This window comes from Colletotrichum costaricense, assembly GCF_030867565.1.
Source record: "Colletotrichum costaricense strain IMI 309622 chromosome Unknown Scaffold_2.1, whole genome shotgun sequence".
NCBI classification, from domain to species: Eukaryota; Fungi; Ascomycota; class Sordariomycetes; order Glomerellales; family Glomerellaceae; genus Colletotrichum; species Colletotrichum costaricense.
This window is the reverse complement of record NW_026848231.1, coordinates 3424470-3445896: the sequence shown is the minus strand read 5'-3', so window position 1 is coordinate 3445896 and position 21427 is coordinate 3424470. Positions and strand designations below refer to the sequence as shown.

At 52.6% G+C, this 21427-nt stretch overlaps 5 protein-coding genes across 5 annotated transcripts; 3 read left to right on the top strand and 2 right to left on the bottom strand.

The window, feature by feature from the left end:
* Nucleotides 1-18: 18 nt before the first annotated feature.
* CCOS01_02785 (uncharacterized protein) lies at nucleotides 19-1545 on the bottom strand (the record flags this gene model as incomplete). The annotated part of the gene is made up of 2 exons (XM_060450972.1): nucleotides 19-814; nucleotides 884-1545. 2 exons carry the CDS (start codon nucleotides 1543-1545, stop codon nucleotides 19-21), a joined length of 1458 nt encoding a protein of 485 aa, XP_060319622.1.
* Nucleotides 1546-2632: 1087 nt separating this feature from the next.
* On the top strand, nucleotides 2633-2980 carry CCOS01_02784 (uncharacterized protein; the record flags this gene model as incomplete). The annotated part of the gene is made up of 1 exon (XM_060450971.1): nucleotides 2633-2980. The coding sequence occupies one exon, from the start codon at nucleotides 2633-2635 to the stop codon at nucleotides 2978-2980; it is 348 nt and encodes a 115-aa protein (XP_060319621.1).
* A 4900-nt stretch (nucleotides 2981-7880) lies between these two features.
* CCOS01_02783 (ubiquitin carboxyl-terminal hydrolase) lies at nucleotides 7881-16095 on the bottom strand (the record flags this gene model as incomplete). Its single annotated transcript, XM_060450970.1, has 10 exons — nucleotides 7881-7978; nucleotides 8055-8111; nucleotides 8163-11155; nucleotides 11214-11323; nucleotides 11375-11591; nucleotides 11643-11946; nucleotides 11995-12352; nucleotides 12405-15102; nucleotides 15159-15324; nucleotides 15387-16095. The coding sequence occupies 10 exons, from the start codon at nucleotides 16093-16095 to the stop codon at nucleotides 7881-7883; spliced, it is 7710 nt and encodes a 2569-aa protein (XP_060319620.1).
* A 1269-nt stretch (nucleotides 16096-17364) lies between these two features.
* On the top strand, nucleotides 17365-17667 carry CCOS01_02782 (uncharacterized protein; the record flags this gene model as incomplete). Its single annotated transcript, XM_060450969.1, has 1 exon — nucleotides 17365-17667. One exon carries the CDS (start codon nucleotides 17365-17367, stop codon nucleotides 17665-17667), a length of 303 nt encoding a protein of 100 aa, XP_060319619.1.
* Nucleotides 17668-19433: 1766 nt separating this feature from the next.
* On the top strand, nucleotides 19434-20320 carry CCOS01_02781 (uncharacterized protein; the record flags this gene model as incomplete). Its single annotated transcript, XM_060450968.1, has 3 exons — nucleotides 19434-19498; nucleotides 19554-19604; nucleotides 19702-20320. 3 exons carry the CDS (start codon nucleotides 19434-19436, stop codon nucleotides 20318-20320), a joined length of 735 nt encoding a protein of 244 aa, XP_060319618.1.
* Nucleotides 20321-21427: the final 1107 nt, after the last annotated feature.

Sequence of the window (21427 nt, the reverse complement as noted above, 5' to 3'; positions counted from 1 at the left end):
AATGAACGAAATCACCGCTCAGCAAGTCATGACAGGGGCAGTGCGACCGCCACCCACACCGGCAGGTCCCATGAGGAAACCCCACTCACCGCGGGTGATGGGCGAGATATCGTCGTAGCCGTTAGGCGTCATCGGGCCCGACTGGCTGCGACGGTCCTCGTGCAGGACCTCGGCGATGGAGACGGGGCTCCAGATGGACACGGGCGGCTGACGCTCCGGCCGGGCCGTGAGGTCCTCGTCCTCCTCTGCGACCTCCACTGGCGCAGCCACCATGTTCCTGACGTCAAAGTTTGTCTGCAGCTTCAGGACGGGGCCCTTTGGCGGGGAAGGCGGTTTGGCGATGCGGATGAAGTCGTCTGTTGCGGCTACCGTGCCAGCCAGCGTCTCGTCGACCTCGCGCTCGAGTTCCCTCACCGTCCTCGCCACCTGCGCCGCAGCGCCAACGCCCTCGATGGCGCCTACCCTGTCCGGGCCGCCGTAGGCCCTGCGGTACATCTTGTCGACGTCCGCGAGCGCGACGTCGGTGACGCTGAGCCAGTCGTAGGAGCGGAGGATGTCTGCCTTGGCGACCTTGTTGCCGGCGCGAGAGAGGACGAGACGGCGGAGCTCGTCGACGGCGTCTTCGAGACGGAGAGGGGCGTTCGTGCGGGAGTAGCTTGAGAGGGCGGCCTTGAATGTGTAGAGGCGATCGAGGGAGACGAGGGTGAGGCCTTCTGAGGCGAAGAGGACTTCGTTTTGGACAATGGAGCGGCGGATGAGGCTGCTTGTTAGTCCGCAGGCGGAGCCGTCTACTACCGGGGGAAGCCATTCGGTTCTGCAGGGAAGAATGTGTTAGTGGGTGCTCTGTAGGAAGGGGGTTTGGTGTTAGAGGAAAGGAGCGTACCCAATGCGGAACTTCCTCTCTGCCCGATCAATGGTCTGGCGCAGAGTCCTCTCTTGCTTGTCGGTGAGCAGGTCGGCGTGGACGAGGCGGATGCCAAAGGGGTTGGGCGACATGGGGCCGGAGGCGTCGGTGATGGTGGAAGAGGCCGTCGACGGTGTCATGGGCGGCGGCGAGAGGGGGATGCCGGGCGACAGAGGCCACCTCAGTCTCGGGCCGTTGGTGTCCATGAGGAAGGATGGCGTGAAGACGAAGCTCTCGGGGGCGTTGCTGCCGGCCGATGAGACGGAGGAGACGGAAGAGACGCTGGAGCCGGTGTTTGTGCGGACGAGCTTCTTGAAGGAGGAGACGGGCGATTTCGTGGAGAAGTTGAAGCGGGAGGACGACGACGAGACTGAGGAGGTGCTGGATGCCGAGCCCGGGACGGGCGACATTGTCGGTGAGGAGAGGACCGAGGAGCAGGCCGAAGAGGAGGCGGAGGAAGGGAGGAGGGTGGGGAGCTGGTACTCGCGGCGGGCGACGACCAGGGTGACGTGGAGGGCCTTTCTGGCGAGGCGCTTGGAGGCGTACTCGAGAGCCTCGTTGAGATGGGGCGGCAAGTGCTGGACATCGAGAATGGAGGTGCCGGCCTCCAGAGGCGACGAGATGCGACTCTTGAGATCCATTGCGTTGTAGTGTGGCTTTTTTTTTAGAGATGTTTTCCGTTGTCGATGAGAACAATGTAGTAGAAAGCCGAAATAGGTGACGCCAGGTCGATGAAAGTTACAAATTTAAAAAGGAACTATTCGAAGAGAGTGTGATAAGGAGACACTGAGCGCCAGGCTTAGATTTGCGCGAATGTTGAGAAAACACAAACACCAAAATACTACTGCTGAACAACTTTCTACATCGTGAATGGAAGGGGGAGGATGGATGATGTTATATCAATCAACAAAACCGGCCTGTTGGCAAACGTGCATGTATCACCCCCCAAAAAGGGTTAAAAGGGTTTACCCAAAAAAAAATCTGAAACAAGACGCAGAAGAGCACACTCGTATGCAGGAGGAGCCCCCCCTTGTAAGCCCGTCTCGTTGTTGCTGCGATGCAACTCAAAACAGCCTTATGGGTAAAGAGGAAGAATGAGGTGGGCGTGTGGCCGCCGCCTCCTCCTTTGGTGTAAGTCCCTATGGTCCCGAAGGGGAAAGCAGCTATCTGCCGAAGTACTTCGTACACGAGGTGTGGATGAGATACCTCGGACGTTGACCCCACTGACACTTACGAATAGGTACCCTGGACATGGGTCGTCTCTTTCCCTCACCCCGCAGATGCCGGCCGGCGAGGTAGGTACCTTGGAAATGCACACCACAATGACCACCACACGAGGTACCCGTCGCATAGAGATGCGGTGAGAAAGGGACATGGAATGACTACAATACTACGGCGGTGACGATGATGGGAGACATGGAAGAGGTAGATCGAAAAAGTGGGATAAAAAAAGGTTTGGCGTGGCGTGGCGTGGCGTATGTGACAAGGGAAACTCTACCGTCGACTACGTAAGGTGCGTGGGCTACTCATTCAGCGCCCAAGAAAGATGAAACCCGTCTCTTCTAGATGACAATGTTGGACGACGTGGTGCGCCGCGTGCGTATCGTGGCTCTGGCTTTTTGGTCATGGTCATGGTAGAGCCCAAGGGGGCAACCCACGGAGAAAAGCAGGGGTTCCCAAAGGGGAGGGTGGACGGCGGCGAAGAGAGTACTCAGTAAAAGGGGAGCTATGGATTGGTGGGCGAGGATTTGTTTCATGATCTTCCTCGTTTTCTCGTCTTTAGTTTACACGCCATGCACGCAGCACCACCTTTCCATCATGGCCTTCCCGCCCCCTCCACACAGGTACCTACCTAGAACCCGGACGGTGACATCCACGCGAAGGCGACAACGAGCTCTTCTGCCAAGGAATGTGGGAGACACTCGCACGAGTGAGGGATGGTGTCTGCGAAAGAGAAGCAGAAGAAAGAGGGGTGGGGAAACCTGGAAACAGCAACCGAGAGGGCCCCCGCCTGTCATCTATCTCAGCCCGTCATCAAACGTGCCGCCAGCCATACCACGCGTTCTCAACCCTTGACTCAGCACCATAACCCGAGGTATACTAATTATTGTGAGGCCGGTCGTTCAAGTTGAGAGAGCTGTCGGCCGTTGTCCCCGATAGGTGAAGTGAGCTAAGCTCGAAGTACCTGACGACCTACGCGTACGACTTCATGCCGCCCGGTAAGCTTGCCTTACTCTTCCTTTGCCTGGGCATAAGACTGGACTGGGTGAGATGGAGTCTGGTTTTCTCAGTCATATTCTAAATCAAGAATCGAAAAGGCAAATGAGTTGAGTGCGGAAACGGAAGCTACTGCACTCCCATCACACGACATACCCGCGTCCCCGTACCTAAAAATGAAGACGAAGGGTAGGTAAGAATTCCAGAAATAAATCAGATTACAGAATTGCAAGAGCGAATCAACCACTCCGAATGCTGCCTTATTCTCCGGACCCAAGATACGGCCCAGATCAGATGCACCGCTGCGAGCGCGTGCATTTCCCCCTTGAACAACAGTTCGTTTGAACGACGGGAGTTATCCTGCAAGAGAGAGAAAGGAAGAAAGAAAGAAAAAAGCCGTCTGTCCGCCCTGCGTCTTGGGCTTCTGGGTGTGGAATTCATGATTTCAACACCTTTCGTCCAATCGTAGAATTTCCCCCAGCTGCATCACTGCTCTAGCGTCACCTTGTCCCGTCCCTCTGGGCGGCTACGCTGCTATTTTCAGCAATCTGTCACTGGCCGTCTGCCCGCGACAGGCCAATCATGTGTCATTCTGACGGAGCGCGGGGATCGACTTTCGGATCGACGTGGGTGGGCGCTGTGTGCCGGTGCAGGGGTACGTGCATGATGATTGTGGGGGCTTCCACCTTACGTACACAGTAATAGGTATGTACTGTGGTAGGTGTGCTGCTCTGCTCTGCTCCTATCCCATGATTTTCCCATCCCATCTCAAGGATCCCATGGTGCCAGGTGGATCTTCTGCTTGAACCTTGCGCGGGCCCGCCGTTCTCGCCAGCGTCGCAAAAATAGATTACTGCGTGGCGTGGGCATGGCGTGGCACCGCATGGTATCTCTTTCTTTCTCTTTTACCCTCGCCTTCTCTCTTACCTCGTCCAACGCTTCGGTGAGGCCAGCCCGCTGGGGTGGAATAGGGGTGGAGATGACCGTTTCCAATGTGGAGGCCGGCGATGGCGAACTCGTGGGAGGCGTGGCCGCCAGTAACGGCGAACTCCTTTGTTCTCTGTGGAACGCAGGAACAAAGAGGGAGGGGCATTACCGACGTTCGTCACGGTAAACAGGTAAACGAGGATCGCCAACGACAAAAGAGAACGTTGAACAAAGAACCACTTAGGTAAAGCGGGTTCCCTCTCTTTCGCCCAAACAATGGCACAACAATCTTCAAACTCTGGCGGGACTGCTCACCGCAAAGTAATTCGTGCAACCATCACTTACTTTCTCTGTCTTTTTCTTGGACTTTTCTTCAGTCCGATCGATTCGGGATTATTGGGGTTGCCGAAAGAGGGAACCGCTAGTGCGGCAGGCGAGAAGTAAATTAATTTCTTCGCCGTTATGGCGATGCCAAGATGCCTCTCAATGGACGTGGAGAAGGTGTTAAGCTTCGCTCAATTTACTTGACGGTTGGCCGTAACAAGACTTCAGCTTGCAGGACATAGTAGGGCCACGGGAAAATAACATCAATCAATTCAATATACCCCAGGAAAACAAACCTTTTCGCAGTGACAACGTCTCGTCTCGAGATGCCGCTCGAGATAAATTGCCCCTCCCCGCTCCCTGAGTTCACTCCACCTTTTACCATGTTGTCGGGCTGTGACGAAGAAGCTTGGCGGGTGATCAATCTCACGGTCACTCATCGAGATTGCGACGATGAAAAGAACAGACGAGTTGCATACAGATAGGAAAAGAAGGGTGGGAGAGTCAGTGACGAGGGCAACTGGAAACGGGGCCAAGGAGCTTGGCGTGTTGGGCTCTTCTTGTCCGTCACCGTTGGAAGCAATTCTTGTCGACGATGCATACAATGGTGCACTAGACTACCTACTAGGTAGGCAAGGACCAAATAAGAAACACTACCAAAATAATACCAAGAGACAAGAAACGGCCAATATAGAATTGTAAACTCCTCGAGTCGATCATTGGCAGAAAAAAAGAAGGTTTCTTCGAATCCGTCGCAAAAGCCACAACTCCTCATATTGGCTCTTTCCCGAGCGTCTCGTGACATTCTCATCTCAACTACACCCCATCATCCTATACCGTATCACGATCGAGACCAAGGCCGATTTCTATCCCTATCCTAACCATCGCATGAGAACTACACACCAGCATCGTCTTCTCTCCCTCTTTGGCCGCGGTCTACATCTCTCTTGGCTCAAACAGCCTGCCAAGATCTTGTCAGCCAGACAACTCACACATCACATCGGATCGAGAAAACGAACCTCCAACTACCTTGGCTTGCCTTGAACTTCCGTTCCACCACCGCCACCACAACCCACCCACTCACCGGCAGCTTTCCCCGCGCCTGCGCCTCGCCTTCATCTGAAGTTGTTCGTAATTAACCACAACCAACTTCTCTATCCTACTCAGCATACCTTACCTAACTCCTCACCTTCCCAGTGGTGTGGTACACCGAAACTCTGAAGCACGTCACTTCAACTCTTCCCCCCTCTCTCCCTCTCTCCCCTTCAGTTCATGCACAGCAGCACAGAGGTCTGGTTGTGCAAACCGAGTGAGCCGAGCCTCATCCCATCATCCCGCTATTTTGATAGCAACCACACGAAACCGTCAAACAACCCGCCAAAACCTGCTTTTCTATTATCCCGACTACTAGCTTCGCGGGTTCCACGGTACTCTTCTCCCCTCCTCATCAGCTGTCGCCTGCGTCATCGTCCACCCATCCATCACTCTTCTCAACCCCTCCCCTCCACACGAACATCACCAACTCTGTTTCGCCCAGCCAAACACCGGCCAAGAGAAATATCTCCTCTACCCCGCGATGAAAACCGCCGATTTTACAACTTACCAGCACAATCATCGCCACGTTTTCAGAAACTCTCTCTCTCCTCCCTCTCACCCATTCGTCCGACAACAACAAACGGGCATCACGAGATGACCTCACATCCCACCCTCACAGTACTTTTCTCAAACACCCACAACATGCCGACGGTCCCGCCAAGCACCGCCCCCGAGACCCCCCGCCCCGGAACATTGTAAGCTCGCCGGTCCCCGATGTGCACCGATCCCGATGAGCTTCAAAGTCTAGGCTAGCCCATTGAACCCCCCCGTCCCCAAAAGACCTCGCTTTTCTCATACACCATAAACGTCACTTGTCGTTCCCTTCCCAAAAAAAAAAAAAAAACATCGGATGGACACCTTTCCTCTCCTCGTTGACCAACGGTTCTCGTAAACCAAATCAATCGCAGCCCAGCAACAAGTAATCCACCCATCCCCCCCTTTCTCCATCCCTTCCAAGAAAAACCTCCTCATCGTACCTTACATTGCCAAGATCGCGGCACTTGCCTCCCTCTCGGCATCAAATCGCAACCTCCAATATCCACTTCCGTAAAATCATCCTCACCTCCCCTCCCCCCTTCCCTCCATCGGTGCTTCGCTTCTCACTCATCGCGCCGGGGGGCCGCTGACCTGCGACCTGCGACCAGCGCGGCCCTCAGCCAAACGAGAAAAAAAAACGAGAAACAACCACCTACACGTCCCATCTACCTTTCACCACGTCATCACCAGAGATCTAATTCCGGCCCTTCAGCCGCAACGTCATGAAAATCCCTTCCCACAGCGATTGCCCCCAGTCATCCCCAACCTCGGGTCTGAACACCCCATAGCCAATTCTCAACCTCTACCCACCCATCATCCCCCATAAACGCCGGCCTCTCGCAGTATTCCCATACTCCGTAGACAACCCCCCCCCCCCCCCGGCATCTAGGCCTGGCATGCCCCTCCTCGATTTCCAAAAGGGAGACAGAGAATTCCCATCCCCAGACCCTGGTTTGCTTCTCCTCCTTTTTCCAATCCATCTCTGTCTCCAAGAGTACTTCCGTAGATCTCTCCACGTGCCCACCCGACAACCATGCTGAGCGACCCCCTGTCCCTCACCAATGAAATCCAACCTAGACTTCCACTTTCTGCAAGTTGACCGACCCCTCCATGGCCCGGCGGCTACGAGGGAGCCACAGGATACCACAGTGACCCAATAATCCTCCCGTCACCGTCACTTTATAGGTACTCCTTTAAGCCGCTTGGAAAGAACTAATATTGGAACAATTCCGTAGCATCATCACTATATTGAACGCTCATCATCACATTACCCGTCTTCATATCCACTCACTAGCAAGAGCCGCGGGTACTACTTGATCTTCCATCGCTTCATCTCACCAGTCACTGTGCAGCTCTCAGCTCTTTACTTTACTCCTAATCGACTAGGCAAGTGTGCCAAAAATAATTCATAGACTTGATATCTCTCTATGAGACCCGGCTGCGAGGGGCTTGCTGATAATGCTGATCTCGGCATCAAGACCCATTTCTGGCTCTATCACACACTTCCTCGCAATCTCCGCATCCGCCTACTTCGTAGTCATCCGTCCAGAGAGAAAAAAAAAAGACCCAGTTTACAGCAATTCGTCAGAGGCCATGTATGAACCGGACCATGATACCCTGTCCCTTCGGCCGTTACTGCCCATCTGCTGGACTTGAAAACTTTTACCCTTCCTTGGGCCCTCAAACGCCTACACGCCATGTAAATGCAAGAAGCTTCCGCCGTCCATGTATAGCGCTCTCTGCTGCTAATTTCAGGACCCGTCCTTCGTCTCCTAGACGCCTTACGCGGTTGGCCTGTTTCCTACCACGTCGCACCATTTATGTTCACAAGTAATGTCGTAGTCGTTCAATTCGTCAGGGTCGCCGGGGGTTTCCGTCACTGGAGATCTGGCTCTGGAAGGTCGCCAGCCGCCTGCATACTGATGTCTGCAATGCTTTCCAGCTGCTCAGAGGACCCGCAGGAATTCTCCCAGTCTTGACGGCCGTTCAGTCAGCCGTCACGGTTCCGAGCCGAGGGTGTCTGAATCACTGTAGAGTCCTGGAGACATACCGGAGCCCTCATCCTCCAATTCTTCAACCGTCATGCGGCGCAATGGCTCAAGGACAGCTAGCATTGAGTGTTAGCAGTGACTCAATCGTCAAACACTTGATTACTTACAGTGGTAGAGGTTTTGGTATTCTGCAAAGGTAATGAGGCGATCATTTTCGAGCCCCAGATCGACCCCAAAGAAGGGTTCGCACTTGGCAATAATGGCCTGGAGGTGTTCGGTGGAATGCTTTGCCACCTGAGCACGTCGCTTGACAAAGTATTCCTGAAGGTATACCAGGCAGCTCATGGCAAGCTTCCGTGCCGTTGCGTTCATAGCAGCCGCCAAACTCTCGTCTTCATCATCGAGCAAGTCATGGTTCTCGAACCACATACAGAGGAGGGTTTCCGTGCCCTGTCGCACATCTGCGTCGTAGTAGCCCAACAGAGGAGGTGCCCACATAGGGATAAACTCGACGTATTGAGGATACCGCATAGCCCGAATCTCCTCTCTTTCGTTCTGCAGATGCACATAGGCAAGTCGGAAAAACTCCAGAAAGGCCTGCCCGTCCGTGTTTTGGAGTGCCCTGCACTGGAATGCTATCGTGCGGAAGAGGGCCTGAATATTGGCTGCGTTTCTGCTCTCTTGGGAGTATATCGCAGCTGCTCTGATGTAAGGCGCGTTGGAATACTGTACTGCGCCGCCTGTTATCGTATTTCTGAGGAGTGTGAAGACTCTGTTATCCATGTCGGGGCTCAGGTGAATGATCCTTTTGATGATCGATGTTGTGTAAGCAGGCTCTTGGTCGATATCGATCAGCTTTTTGACAAAAGTACTGCCTGCGTCTAGCTTCCACTCGTGGGTTAAGACGTTGATCTCTTCTGGGGTCCATGACATTTTCGGCGCCTGATGTTCCATGTAAATATCCAATCGCATCTCGGCACTTTCGACGATTGTGTGAACGTCAAGGACATCTTCTAGAGCGTCCATGAAGTGGTCGATTAGCTGGATGATCATTTCGTACGATGTTGAGCGCGTATTGCTGATACGACGAATGACGTTCGTAAGCATTCGAGCGTAGTTGCTGGGAAGGTCCATGTTGGCATCAGCAAAGACAATGCGTAGCACCCTGTAGAACCAATTTTCCGCCATGAGCACAGCAGTCTCCATTGTGCCCAATTGCGCAAAGGCCAGGATAGTTTGAAAAACTTCAGGCCATGACCTGATATTAGCGTGGAAATTGTTCCATAGCGCCTCGAGCAGCTGAACGCACTGCATGATAACAGGGTCTTCGACCAGCTCGTCCTGTGACAGCCCCCACATCTCTGGCCTAGAAGTTTTGATCTGCCGCAGGGCCGTGAGGAAGAGACTGCCGATCGAGTATCTGATGGCAGGGTCCGGGTTTCTCTGCAAAAGTTGCCGGAATGCTTCGTGCCTCTCCTGGAAGTAATCAAAGAAGTCCACAGCGCAATTAGCACAGTTGACAATGGCATGCTCAATCTCGTCTCGATATTCTTCAAAGTCGGGGAGGTCTTTGGTTCGGGATGCAACTTGGTCAAGGTGGCCAAGGAACATGAACATCGCATGCTGCTCAACGACGTGTGTGTCAGAACATTTCCCACCGTTTCGCATCATGGCATGTTGGAACACCCGGAGCACGAATTTCGAGTGGTTTGGGTCGTAGAGGCAGTGTCTCCGTAGGAGCAACGTATTTTCCCCGTTGATATGGTCGATGACTTCGAGTGGGACCTCGACCTTCAATGGAGTCGGGATAGATTGGCGCTGCAACTTCTCTTGCTCTGCTTTCAACACCGAAGACCGTTGGTAGAAGAGCATGTATGCACTATACGTCTTGTCGTAAGCTATGCCGGTTTCCAGAGACCCATCCGTGCCACCAAAAGTCGACTCTTCCATCTTGGTTGGGTCCCAAGGGGTGACAAGGTCGTCATTGAACTCGAACCAAGCCTCCGAGGAGGCCGCCGTTGGTCTTTCCCGGATGTATGAGTAGTAGTGACCGGATTCTGCCGTACCAGCGTGAACGAGCACACCGACCAACTCGAACATATCCTCTTCACCAGGCTCGGAGGGAGAGTCAAGGTGTCCAACAGTGTAGGGCCGCATGTCGATCTGAGTTGGAAACGAAAAGTAATCGTTGATCTTGCTTCTCATCAGCGTCCGCAGGTTGAAATCGAACCGTTTGAGATGGAAAATCAGATTATCCGGAATGTCCTTCAAACAAGCCCTCTTCACTGCGTCCACATGTCGGTCGCAGCTGGAGCATTTATACTTGTTGTCTCCTTCCATGATCTCCCCGTCGACATAAGCCTGGAGACTATCTTGGAGGGTGCTCTTGCCCTTGATGTCGCACTGAATCGCCGAGAATGGCTCTAGTCGGTCAGAAACGTGTTCGCACTCCTTGGAGGCGACTTGCTGTACGAGCTGACCGCCGTAAAAGGATCTTAGCGTTTTTCTGTCATCTGCTGTTGAAAGCTGTCCTTCCCAGCGATCAAAAAGCAGGTTGTAGAATTCATCGACATCCATTTGGTTGTGAACGTCGATGACGGTCTCTTCATATGTCTTGATAGACCCGACAAGGAGGCTAGGATCGATGAATTTTCGAGAGCTCTCCTGCATGAAAGCGAAGAGTTTGCGCGTCTCTCTGAGCAGACCGTGGGTGTTCGATTGGGCTGGGATGCGGGCGTTCATCATGAATCGACGGAAGCCTGTATTCATGAAGAGCTGTGTGAAGAGCGAGTTCAGATAGCAAGTGTTGGATAGATTGCGGAGCCCGGCGTAGCCACAAGGAGCCCTCACGGCAGACATCCTGTCGAATGAAGGCTGTAATTCGTAGAGATATGGATCTGTCCTTCTGCATAAGCCGCGCCCCTCAGTACCAAAGGAATGGGTGAGCAAACCGTTATCAAACTCATCAAACGGAACCAGCGATTCAAGAGCTTCTATCAAAGCGAGGAACTCGTAGTCTCGATCGCGAACTAGGTCGAAGATGATCTCGGCAAGAATTCCTCTAGTATTCGTCGACAGGAGAAAATTTCGAATCGAACTCAGGCTATGCTGCCCTGGTTGCGGAAACAAGTGTCTCCAGAACAGCTTTCGGCCAAGGTTTCTGCGTTGATAGTCAGTATCGATGCGGAGTTTTGCATGGTACCCTGTTATTCACTTACGCTGGAAGGCTGCTTTCCAAATCCACGTCCGATCCCTCGTCAAGGCAACTCTGGATAAGTCTCACTAAACCATTGGCCACAGCATCTTCGGTCCCGGCTTGCCCGAGTCGCTTGACATGGTCAGCACATTAATCTAAAAAGTCCGTCGCAGCGCTGCTTACCTCGGTAGAATCGTGCTCGAGTAGGAGCCTGCCACAGTCGCTGGCCAAAGCAGGAATGTCCACAACGGCAGCTTCATCGAATGCCATCTGATGTAGCAGGACGAGCGACAAGTCAAACACCTGCTGACACTGTTTGGGAGACTTTGCTGCTCTGATTATCAGTTGGTGCAACATTGGCCACAGGAATGCGCAGAACGAGTTGGTATTCGTGTTGGACCTGTTCGATGTGTCAGAGCTTGGCAGATGCTCTCTAGTATGTAATACGTACTCGTAGGGCACGATGACTCTTTCTTCCAATAGCTTGGCGACGTTTGCACGAATTGCATCTGACGGTTCATCGAGGAGTAAGATTCCCATCAACTCTTCGAGATCAGGCAACGCCTTCAGAGACATCCAGAAGGCAGAGTCGACGGCTGCGCTTCGAAGAATGGCCGAAAAAGTCGATGCGATGAGGGGAATCAAGCCGCTGTGGCTAGGAGCAGACACCGCGGACCGAAGAATCTCGATGAGGCGGTCTGCAGGCGCCATAGCTACCGGCTTGGGCCGTACATCGATCTCGTCGACATCAGGGTCTATTGCGACGTTAGATTGTCCAAGTCTTAAAGATCTCCGCAACTCACCTCTGAAAGTCAGTCCGTAGACGTTCATGAAGTTGTAAGTCAGGCGGTTCTGGAGAGCTCCAGAGGCACAGTCACCAAGGATTTCACGATCGGAGATCGCCGCCACAACCAGCGCCCTCACCCTGACGAGCGCGTCTAGATACGCGTCAACATCTGCATCAACGGCATCGGTAAGTGTCGCCGCAGCCTCGGTCAGTCGACGGCCGGCAGCTCCTATGTACTCCGTCATGGCGTACAGGGCATATAGCGACTTGAATGGCTGGCCCGAAGGAAAAACTTGTCGATATGAGGCATCTGACGAATCGAAGGTAGCCAACATGTGTGTATCGGCAGGCAACCCCGTGAGAAACGTGTGCATCTGTGACTGAGTTAGCTCATTGAAACCAGGCCTGGATAATTCGAGTGCAAACCTCTGTGGCAATGACCTCTTTCATACTCAAATAGTCCCAAAGCTGCTCGAAGTGGCCCAGGATTTCTATTTCCAAGAGGGAGGCACCTGGCTTGATTCTAGACGCCATGGCTGTACCGTTCTCCTCCCGTTTGACCAGGATGAGACCATCGTGGATCTTCAAATCTTCGAGAGACTGACAAACGTTATTTTCGTTGGGCGCAAACGGGTGGCCGCGGTAGTAAATGCGGTAGTTATCGAAGCCCGTTGCTTGCCTGATGGTGGCTAAAAGGGAGGCGGCTGTATTCTGCCGTCCGACTTCGAGAGGAATGATGTCTGTCTGCTTGTTCCCATCGAAGGACTGGACTTTGAGCTCAGCTGACTCTCCTTCGGCTATACTCGGCGAGCCAGGTGTCAAGGCGCGGAGGTCGGGAGCAGAGAAGTGGTCCTTGGCTTGGTGAGCTTTCATAAAGTGCCGCAGAACCGCAAGAGATCGGCTAAAAGTTCGCTCTTGTTCCAGAGTCTGCTCCTCGGTTGATATGATAGCCATAGACTCATCGTCGCTAGGCTTGCTGCCGTCGGAAGCCTCCAGCCGCTTCGCAGCGTCTAGCATCTGCTCGAGGCATCGATTTACGAGGCCCAGATGAACCTGGCAAGCTCTGTGATGAGGGTATGCCATAATAGACTTACTATCGACATAGATGTCACCTACGAGCGTCTGAATCGCAGCATCCACGAATGGCAGGTCTTTGGCAACCATAACTCCATCTTCAGCGTCAAGAATCATGCGCCAAAGCTGTTCAACTCCGCTCTGCGCGAGACTCTCAACGTCATCCAGTATGATATCATTGATGTCATTGACACGGGGAAGAACGGCGTTTCTGACGAATTCCAATGCTCCTCCGCAGAGACAATTGCGGGGAAGATTCGGTAGGTAGTCGCTGAAGCAGACTAATAGGAAAGGGTTGCCAAATGCTGTTTTGGGGAGGGAGTTCAAAATCTTCCAGCCGTCGTCCCGATCGTCTTGACTCGCTGCACCATGGCCCACAAGCATATCCCAAAGGCGTGGACCCAGGTCTGATGTGACTGTTGACGGCTCGTAAGCCAGGATATTGGTAATGAGATCTCTTCGAGAATGGTTGACCGCCCCGCCGAGGGTCCTTCTGATGCCATTGTGCTTCCCTTGCTCAATCGCATGCTCAAGTTCGTCAATAACCAATGATGTCAAGTTATGGTCTGTCGTCAAGGTTCGTAGCTCGGACGCCACAGCAGGCCGTAATGCCATTGAGAGACATGACAAAGTGCCCAATGTCGTCGATGTCTTTGCAGCGATATCTTTGATGCAGTCGAAGTAGATCTCTTTCCGCACTTCGGGTTCAATACCGTCTCTCACTAGTTCTCTGAACTTGTTCATTGCAAAGTGATGAACGTCTGGGTAAGCAACGACCGAATCCGAAACATATATCGAGGATTCTCGCAAAAGTCGGATGCAGATACTCAACGGCAGCACGCTCTGCGACTCGCCCGCAATTTGGGTTTTGTGCTGAAGAGACTTCAGGCTTTGGTCGCAAAGACCCCGTAAAGATGCGGTGAAATTCTCGATGGGCAAGGTTTGCATCTTCTCGCACAAGTAGTGCAGCTCCTCCTTGGAGAACAAGTTTGTGATGCCCGTTGTCATGCGAATCAAAGCTTCTGAAACTCGTGGATCTTGAGCAGTGGTGATGGTCTGCCATAGCAGATCGGTTTGCCCGCTACGATATAGGCGAGTAACGACCAGGAACCCGACGATATTACCGCTCTCGACTGTGATTTCGGGATGGCATGTCGGTCCCAAGATGTAGTCGACTAACTTGGTTCGAAGAAGGTACTCGGCCACGTAATTCAAAAACTGCTTACACTCCTCATCTTCATTGTCGCTGTACCTCTTCCAGCAGGTAACCAGATCATGGCACATGTTCGATGCTGCCAGGACACGCAGCTGCATCTGACTCGACGTGATGAGCTTTCCGTATATTCCAAGTCGCCATTCCAGCGAGATGGCCTCTGGGATGAATTTGGAGGGCAACTCAGGGTGTTTTTGCTGGTACGCTCTCAGGCGCTCTGTGGCCAGTCTGTGTTCACCGTTGAGGCAGATTTTGAAAACCTCCGAAAGCGAATGAATGAGATTTGTTGTCGTGTCGTTTGAGAGCTGAGTTACCTTGTTTTCGATCGTTGCGGAAAACGCGTTGGAAGCTAGGTTGTACAGCAAATGACCGTCCGCCACTCTTACTTTCGCCATCTCTAGGCTCTGGGGGGAGGCTTCTCGGTGGATACCCTGAACAACCTTTTGAAGGATATGTGCAGCAACGCTGCAAATCGGCGCGAGTACGTCCATCAAATGTTGATATCTCGGCGCATTGCTCAAGTGTATCTGAGCTAGCTTGATCAATCCTTTGATACCACCGATTCCCGCCTGGAAAGTGTTCAGCATGTCAGTGCTGAGCAGCTCTTCGTCGGGTATTTGACCGTTCTGAGCCCGGCTATGTTCTCTCTTAGCGAATGACGTCAAGGGCTGCAAAAAGCGAAAGAGAAGAAATTCCGGCTGACGCCGCTCGTCGCCTGGAGACATCTGAAAAGCCTGAGCTGTGATGAAATCGAATTCGACAAAATGAGCGGTCATCCTGGCATAGGCGTGAAAAAATTGGCCAATCGTTTGCCGTGTTTCCAGTGGGATAGGATGTCTGAAGAAGATGTGTGAGTAAGTAATCATTTAAATAAGACGAATCAGAGTACTTACTTTCTAGTCGCCAAAGCCCAGGCGATTTCGGGAAACATGTGCCAAAAGGTGTGATAAGCCACTTGAGACTCGTAGGCGACCCTGCCACCAACAAGGCCAACGTATTTGACGTATGAGACCATCCAGGCATACAGAGACTCTAGCACAGCTTCTTCCGGGGGCGCTTCTATACTCAGTTAGACCGGTACAAGCTTTCTTGAGCTTGAGCTTGAGCTGCACAGCACTCACGGGAACTTAGATATTGAACTAGCTTCGTGACAGTATCAGGAAGTGACTCGTGAGCCTCGTGGTACGGAAAATCGGGGGTAGGGTCGAAGGATGCAGCATCCTCGCGAATGATACTGACATCGTCGTCGTACGGAGCATCCTGGTCATCGTCGGTTATTGCAACCACCTCGACCTCGGGGCTCTGTGGGCTTGACGACGAAGAAGGTGGGGTATCTGTGATCTCGATAGGAGCTTGCGCCATGTCGACTTCGCCCAGGTCTTCAACGCTCTTCTTCACACCTTCCGAAAGTTCAGTTGGTGGGTCTGGTATGGTCCGGGGTGTCGGCGAGACAGGAGAGGAGGAGAGAGGATCGGGCTGGGTGGCATTGCGTAGGTTTATCGTGACCCGGCTAGAGGAAGGTTCTGTCGGAGGCTCTCGAACTGTCGACTGCCGTTCTGGTGTTTGCGGGGTAGAGGAATGTGTGTCTATCTTCATGGCAGAGTCTTGTGTGGCAGCTTCGTCGGGGCGGTTTGCCGCTGGTGAGCTCGAGGTATCGATGCTCGCTTTGGTACTGTCGACGGAGAGGCTCCGGGAGCCACCAGACATGGACGTTCGGCGTCGTTTCCTAGAAGAATCGTCGCCGTCGGTGAAGGGGTTCGGCCTCGTTGAGCTAGGCTCTGAGGAGACCGCGCGATCTGGTGCTTCCGAGGATCCTGTTGGTAGGTCCATCTGGTTGATGCAATGAAGTATTGCAGCGCGGGTCCTGGAGCTCCAGAGACGTCACTCGGGCGCGAGAGACGACTCGGTAGCAGCTGGTCGAAATTAGCATGTGGGTTCTTTTGTAGGCTGGTAGTGATGATTGGAGCCGCGATGGAGGTATGTTGGCGTAGTGATGATGGGGGGTTGTTTTTTTTCTCTTGGAGAAGTGGATAACAGATGGTGATCAGGCTGCAGCAGCTTGATCCCTCAAAGCAAAGGCGAGAGAAGGTAAGGTGAAAAAGTCGGGGAGGTCGGCGCTAAGATGCCAAGGTGAGGGTGACAGTGACGATAGCAACGTGCAGGCTGAGGTCTAACGCAGCAAGAACGTCAAATGGAAAGCACACGGCGGCGTGTCGAAGGTGGGCTTTTTTGGGGAGGGAGCAGGGGTTGCACGTCGGTCCTTTCGGGTACTTAAAAGAGACGCGGTGCAGGCGTGGAGGACGTGAATCCACTAGAGCTAAGAGCTTTGGAGGGGGAGGGGGGGACTCGTCTGTTTTGGAGACGAACAGATTGGGGGGAAGAGAGATGAGGTAATGAGGAAGAATGGCAGAGACCTAGGTACCTGCTTTGGTGCAAGATTTGGAGGAGCAGGGCATGTACCTTACCTTTGGGTGGTGGGAGTGTTGGGAGTTGTAGCTCCCGTCTGTGAGAAATGGAACCTTTGAGCTTCCGGTAAATCTTGGCTCGCGTTATGAGATAAGTAAGGTACCTAGTAAGGTGTGTAGCTACGATAGCTTGACTATGTACCTTACCTCAAGGCGCTTGGCGAAAAGTAGGTAGAAGGGCGATGCGCAGGTGAAAGATGTTCGGGAGTGAAAAGAGCTGGATTGAGTCTGAAGAGAGGTGTTAGATGAGCATTGGATGTCTGCCTTTACATAATTTTTCTACTTGCGTGACAGACCCAAGGCATACCTCTCTGGGTCTCTCTGGCTTACCTACCTAGGACAGCACTCGCCGGTCAGAGTGGTTGAGGATAAGGTGCTGGCAGAAGCTTTTGGACGATAAGATAGATCCTCGAGATGATAGGTGCGGGGTGGGGTGCCGGTGCAATGCGAGGTCTTTGGTGCCCATGTGGCTCAAGCTCAAGGAGAATAGGTACCTACCTACCAGAACGAATAATCAGGGCACCAAGGTACCTGAGGCACCAGAGACGAAAGTGGAGACAGCCAGAGATGGCGGGACCTTCTAGGCGTAGGTAGATAGGTACCTTGCAAGTTGCACATCAGGCTCTCGCGACACATGGAAGGTGACGGCCACATCAAGCAGCCCTTCTCTTTGCTGACCATCACCTTATTTTTGCTTTGCGATGAATCATTGTCGCTACATTTCCAAGGAGTTCCATCTTTTGCTTGGAAGAACAATTACAATCTGATAAATTGGCACCAGACAAGCGGCCAACTCTGCTTAAGTACTGAAACTACAATCTGTCCACAGGTTGTGGCTCACGGGCGAGGGAGGAGCACAAATCATGGTCTGTACCTGCCTAACTCAAGTTACACAAATAGACAGGACAAGAATGGGAAGCTACATAGAAACAAGTAGCGGTCAATTGTATTTATGAAAAACTTCAGCTCTCGTCTCTTCCTAGGGAGAGGTTTCGGCCTTTCATTCACGAAATGCATCCAGGTAAAGAAAGGAATGGCCATACTCCAGCAACGTGAGACAAAAAAATGAGGTATTGTCATTGAACAATGCACTCAGGTACAGCAACCAGTGAGTGACCAGCCCAAAGACGTTGACACTAGGTAGTGCACCTTGTCAAGGACATTCTAACGCCCAAATGCGACTTGAAGTCAAATGTGCTCGTATCTCCAAGTTTGGCCTGAGCTCTGGAAATGCGCCAAAGGAATTTTGGCCGAGGGTATGCCGTCAAATATCATAATCACTCTTTAGCGTCCACTGACCAGAGTTGGTCAATCCATACTACTTGAAATGTCAAGATGCGCCTATGGAAGCTCGAACAGCATCGTCTTCAGTGTCGAAGTCCCTTGGAGAGCACGAGATAGAATGGAGTTCATGAATCTCGACAGAGAGTCCTCCGTACTTCTTTGGGCGAGAGGTGACCCTGGATGGGTAGCTTGGTTCATAGCAGGCAGCAACCCAAAGCCGGGCTCCTCCATGTTCCGGTCTACCTAGTTCCATCCATAAGGTACGAGTGTCTGTACGGGATCAGTCGGAGTCCCAGCTTGTTATTACATCGGCGACCTTGGGTATGCCCAGGGCAAAATGCCTAGGTAGAGCAGCCTCCGACCCGCCCCAGAGCATTGTCACATTTGAGTCGTCTCATATGAGCACTCTCTTTCGGAGTCCAGTCTCGTATCGGAACCGACCAGATGACACATGAAAAGCTTCCGTCAATTTGGTCATAAGTCAACGTCGCATTCGGCCTCTCGGCGACCCTTGCGCGACCCGGCTCTTCCATCCGCAGCTGTCTGTCCGTGCCCCCCCGAGGGGCTTGGAGCTCATGCGGGGCCGGTATTCTTAGCGGCCCATGTCCATGCAAACTCGCCTCAACGACCCCAACGTCGACATTCAGCCGACTGCCCGCATCGACATCATTGGGATCAGGTACCTCAGAGAGCTCAAGAGGGCGTCCAAAGGCCCTAGTCAAGGACCGACCTCTGTCACTACCTACTTTCCAGCCGTGTGCCAAGCTCCTGGCCCGACTCATCATCACCCTCCAACTTCCAAAGTTTGAAGCTTTCGATGCCCGTTCATCTGTTTCCTTCCTCTAATGATCCATCATGTGGCGCTAGTGCCACCTCGCTTATCTGTCTATCGGCCGCTAAAGCCAATTAGTCCCCTTGTTGCTTCCGACTGACGAGTTTTATTTTTGTCCTTATTTCTTTTCTTTGGGCAACGACTCGCAAGTGTTGGTATTGACCCCTCCAGCCGTGCATTTTGGTCAACAGCTCATTGCATGACACCTCCTGCTATAATTATCCCGATTGGAAAAGCCAAGTTCAACTCGATTGTTTGCTGTTTCCTACAAGCATCGACCAAGCCTTACGGGCCAATACCCATCCATGAAATTGAACTTCTCGAGCACCAGCCACCCAACTCCAACCTTCGACTTTTGATTTGCTAGCCCCTAAACTACTTCCAGTGGACCGTCAAATCCAACGTCTCTCAGTTGCAACAGATATTCACAGGGCTACCATTACGCTCTACTCGTCTGCTCATTCGGCTGCTTCACCTGGAAACTCACTCTCTGGGGCACGGTGCTGGTTTCGCTCCCGACTCGAGTCCTTGACTTGCATACCAGACGACCAATCGTGACGTCTGGTCACGTTGAATAAGACATCAAAATGGCCAACCAACTGCGTAAAAAGTTGGTGCATTCAGTTGGCACACCGTTTTCAGCAGTACAATGGTAGGAGTGCTTTTGACAGGTCTATTTAAGTACTCGAATTGCTTACACACTACAGGCCCGAGGTCGCCTTTGAAGATCAAGACGCCATTCTAGAGTTACTTTGCAGGTACTTCTTGAGATTCATACTCGGGCTACTGGCTCGGGCTACTGGCTCGGGCTACTGGCACGTGTCTACATTGAAATTGAGCTGACCAGACACACAGTCTGTTGACACCACTGGGTCAACACCGCCAAAGGCATGTCAAGCCTTCGGAAGGCAAACGGGCCGCCAAAAGGAAGAGAAAGGAAGAAGGAGCTGCTGGCAAGGAGCCCAAGAAGAGCGAACGTCCACCACTGCCAGAAATCGCCTCTTTCGTCGACGTTGGTCTAGCAAGCATCACCCGTAACCTCGAACGACTCGCATCGACGCAGCAAGGATCAGAGCCAGACACCGATGGAGCCAGCACGGCGGCAGTCCCCCCTGCTCGATATGCCCTTATATTCGTCGCCCGCTCCGGCCAGTCATCGGCCTTCAACTGTCAACTGCCCCAGATGGTAGCCGTGGCCTCCAATACCGCTGCACCAGCGTCTGCAACAAGACTGGTCGGATACTCCAAGCCATGTGGCGAGAAACTCAGCGCTGCCGTCGGTATCCCGAGGGTCTCGTCGATTGGAATCCGGGTCGGTGCCCCCATGTCGAAGGCGCTGGTAGACTACGTTCAGAAGCACGTCTCGCCTATCCACGTCGCTTGGTTGGACGAGGCAAAGGATGCTGTCTACCGTTCCACGCAGTTGAAGGTGGAAGAAAAGATGGTACCGGCCAAGAAGAGCGGCAAGGCATAAGATAATAGGAAACGCCAAATTTCTGCTCGACTTGAAAGAACTACAGCGAAATACAGATGGTGATGAGATACCCATAGCTCGCCCAGCAATGCAAATCGACCTGCCAACTCGAATACCCAGATTTTCCCATTCTGCCCTCGCTGAATTAGCTTTTATTTGATGGTATGCATATGCTAGATATTCGAGGTAAATAAGGGGACCGATTGTCAGTACATGTGCCTCTCCCATCCACTCATGACGAGGAAGAGCGACGCCCACAAATGTAAGCGAAAATTGTCTTGTATAGGTGCTTTGGCATTATACTGGCTCCCTGCTTGATATCTAAAGTAGACGTCTCTTCTTCTTCTTCAACATGAACCTCAGCTGACGAGTGCCAGATAAGGCGGGTATCCAACAAAGAGCTCTCTGATTCCTCTGTTTTGTTACTTTTGCTGCAGCTATGTGTTAGCCCTTCACGCCCAGCCTAGCAGCCCGTCAAGCCTTCCCACATGAATCGGTGGCCCTATGAGACAAGAAGAGCAGCATACTTCTACTCTCCAACATCATCTGGTGATAGTCCTCACACCTTCCCAACAAAAACATTTCTTCAGTCCCATATACTTGTCCCAGCAACCGTCCCAAAGACCCATTCCGTCCCATTATCTGTTGCCGTCTCATTTTTCTCTATGCCCTAAGCCGGGTGAACCATATTTGTTTACTCTGATTTTTCTTCCAAAGCAACCTGCCTATGCCTGCCTTTGACCCCTGGATTTTCTCCCAAGCTCCTACCTTCCTCGAAGATCACCTGCCCCAGCAACCTTACCTTCCCTTTTTGTCCAGGTTGGCAAGGCAAGCTATCCTTCCTCGCTGGACCACCGGGCAAGGTTTCTTCTCTATAGCTCACAGACAGTCTCGTGTCCTTGCACTCGACTACTCTTCTCAGCGCTCGTCAGTTTTACCTACCCAAGTTCCTATCCAAACATATCTGGTTTCCCACCTTGGGCGCCGTCTCCAGCCAACATTCACATTGACGCTGAATTTAGCAGGACACCAACAGACGAGTTTTCTCTTTCCAGCAACGAGAAAAAGGCAGAGAAAGAGGCTCTACCTAGGCACGGTGAGTACTAA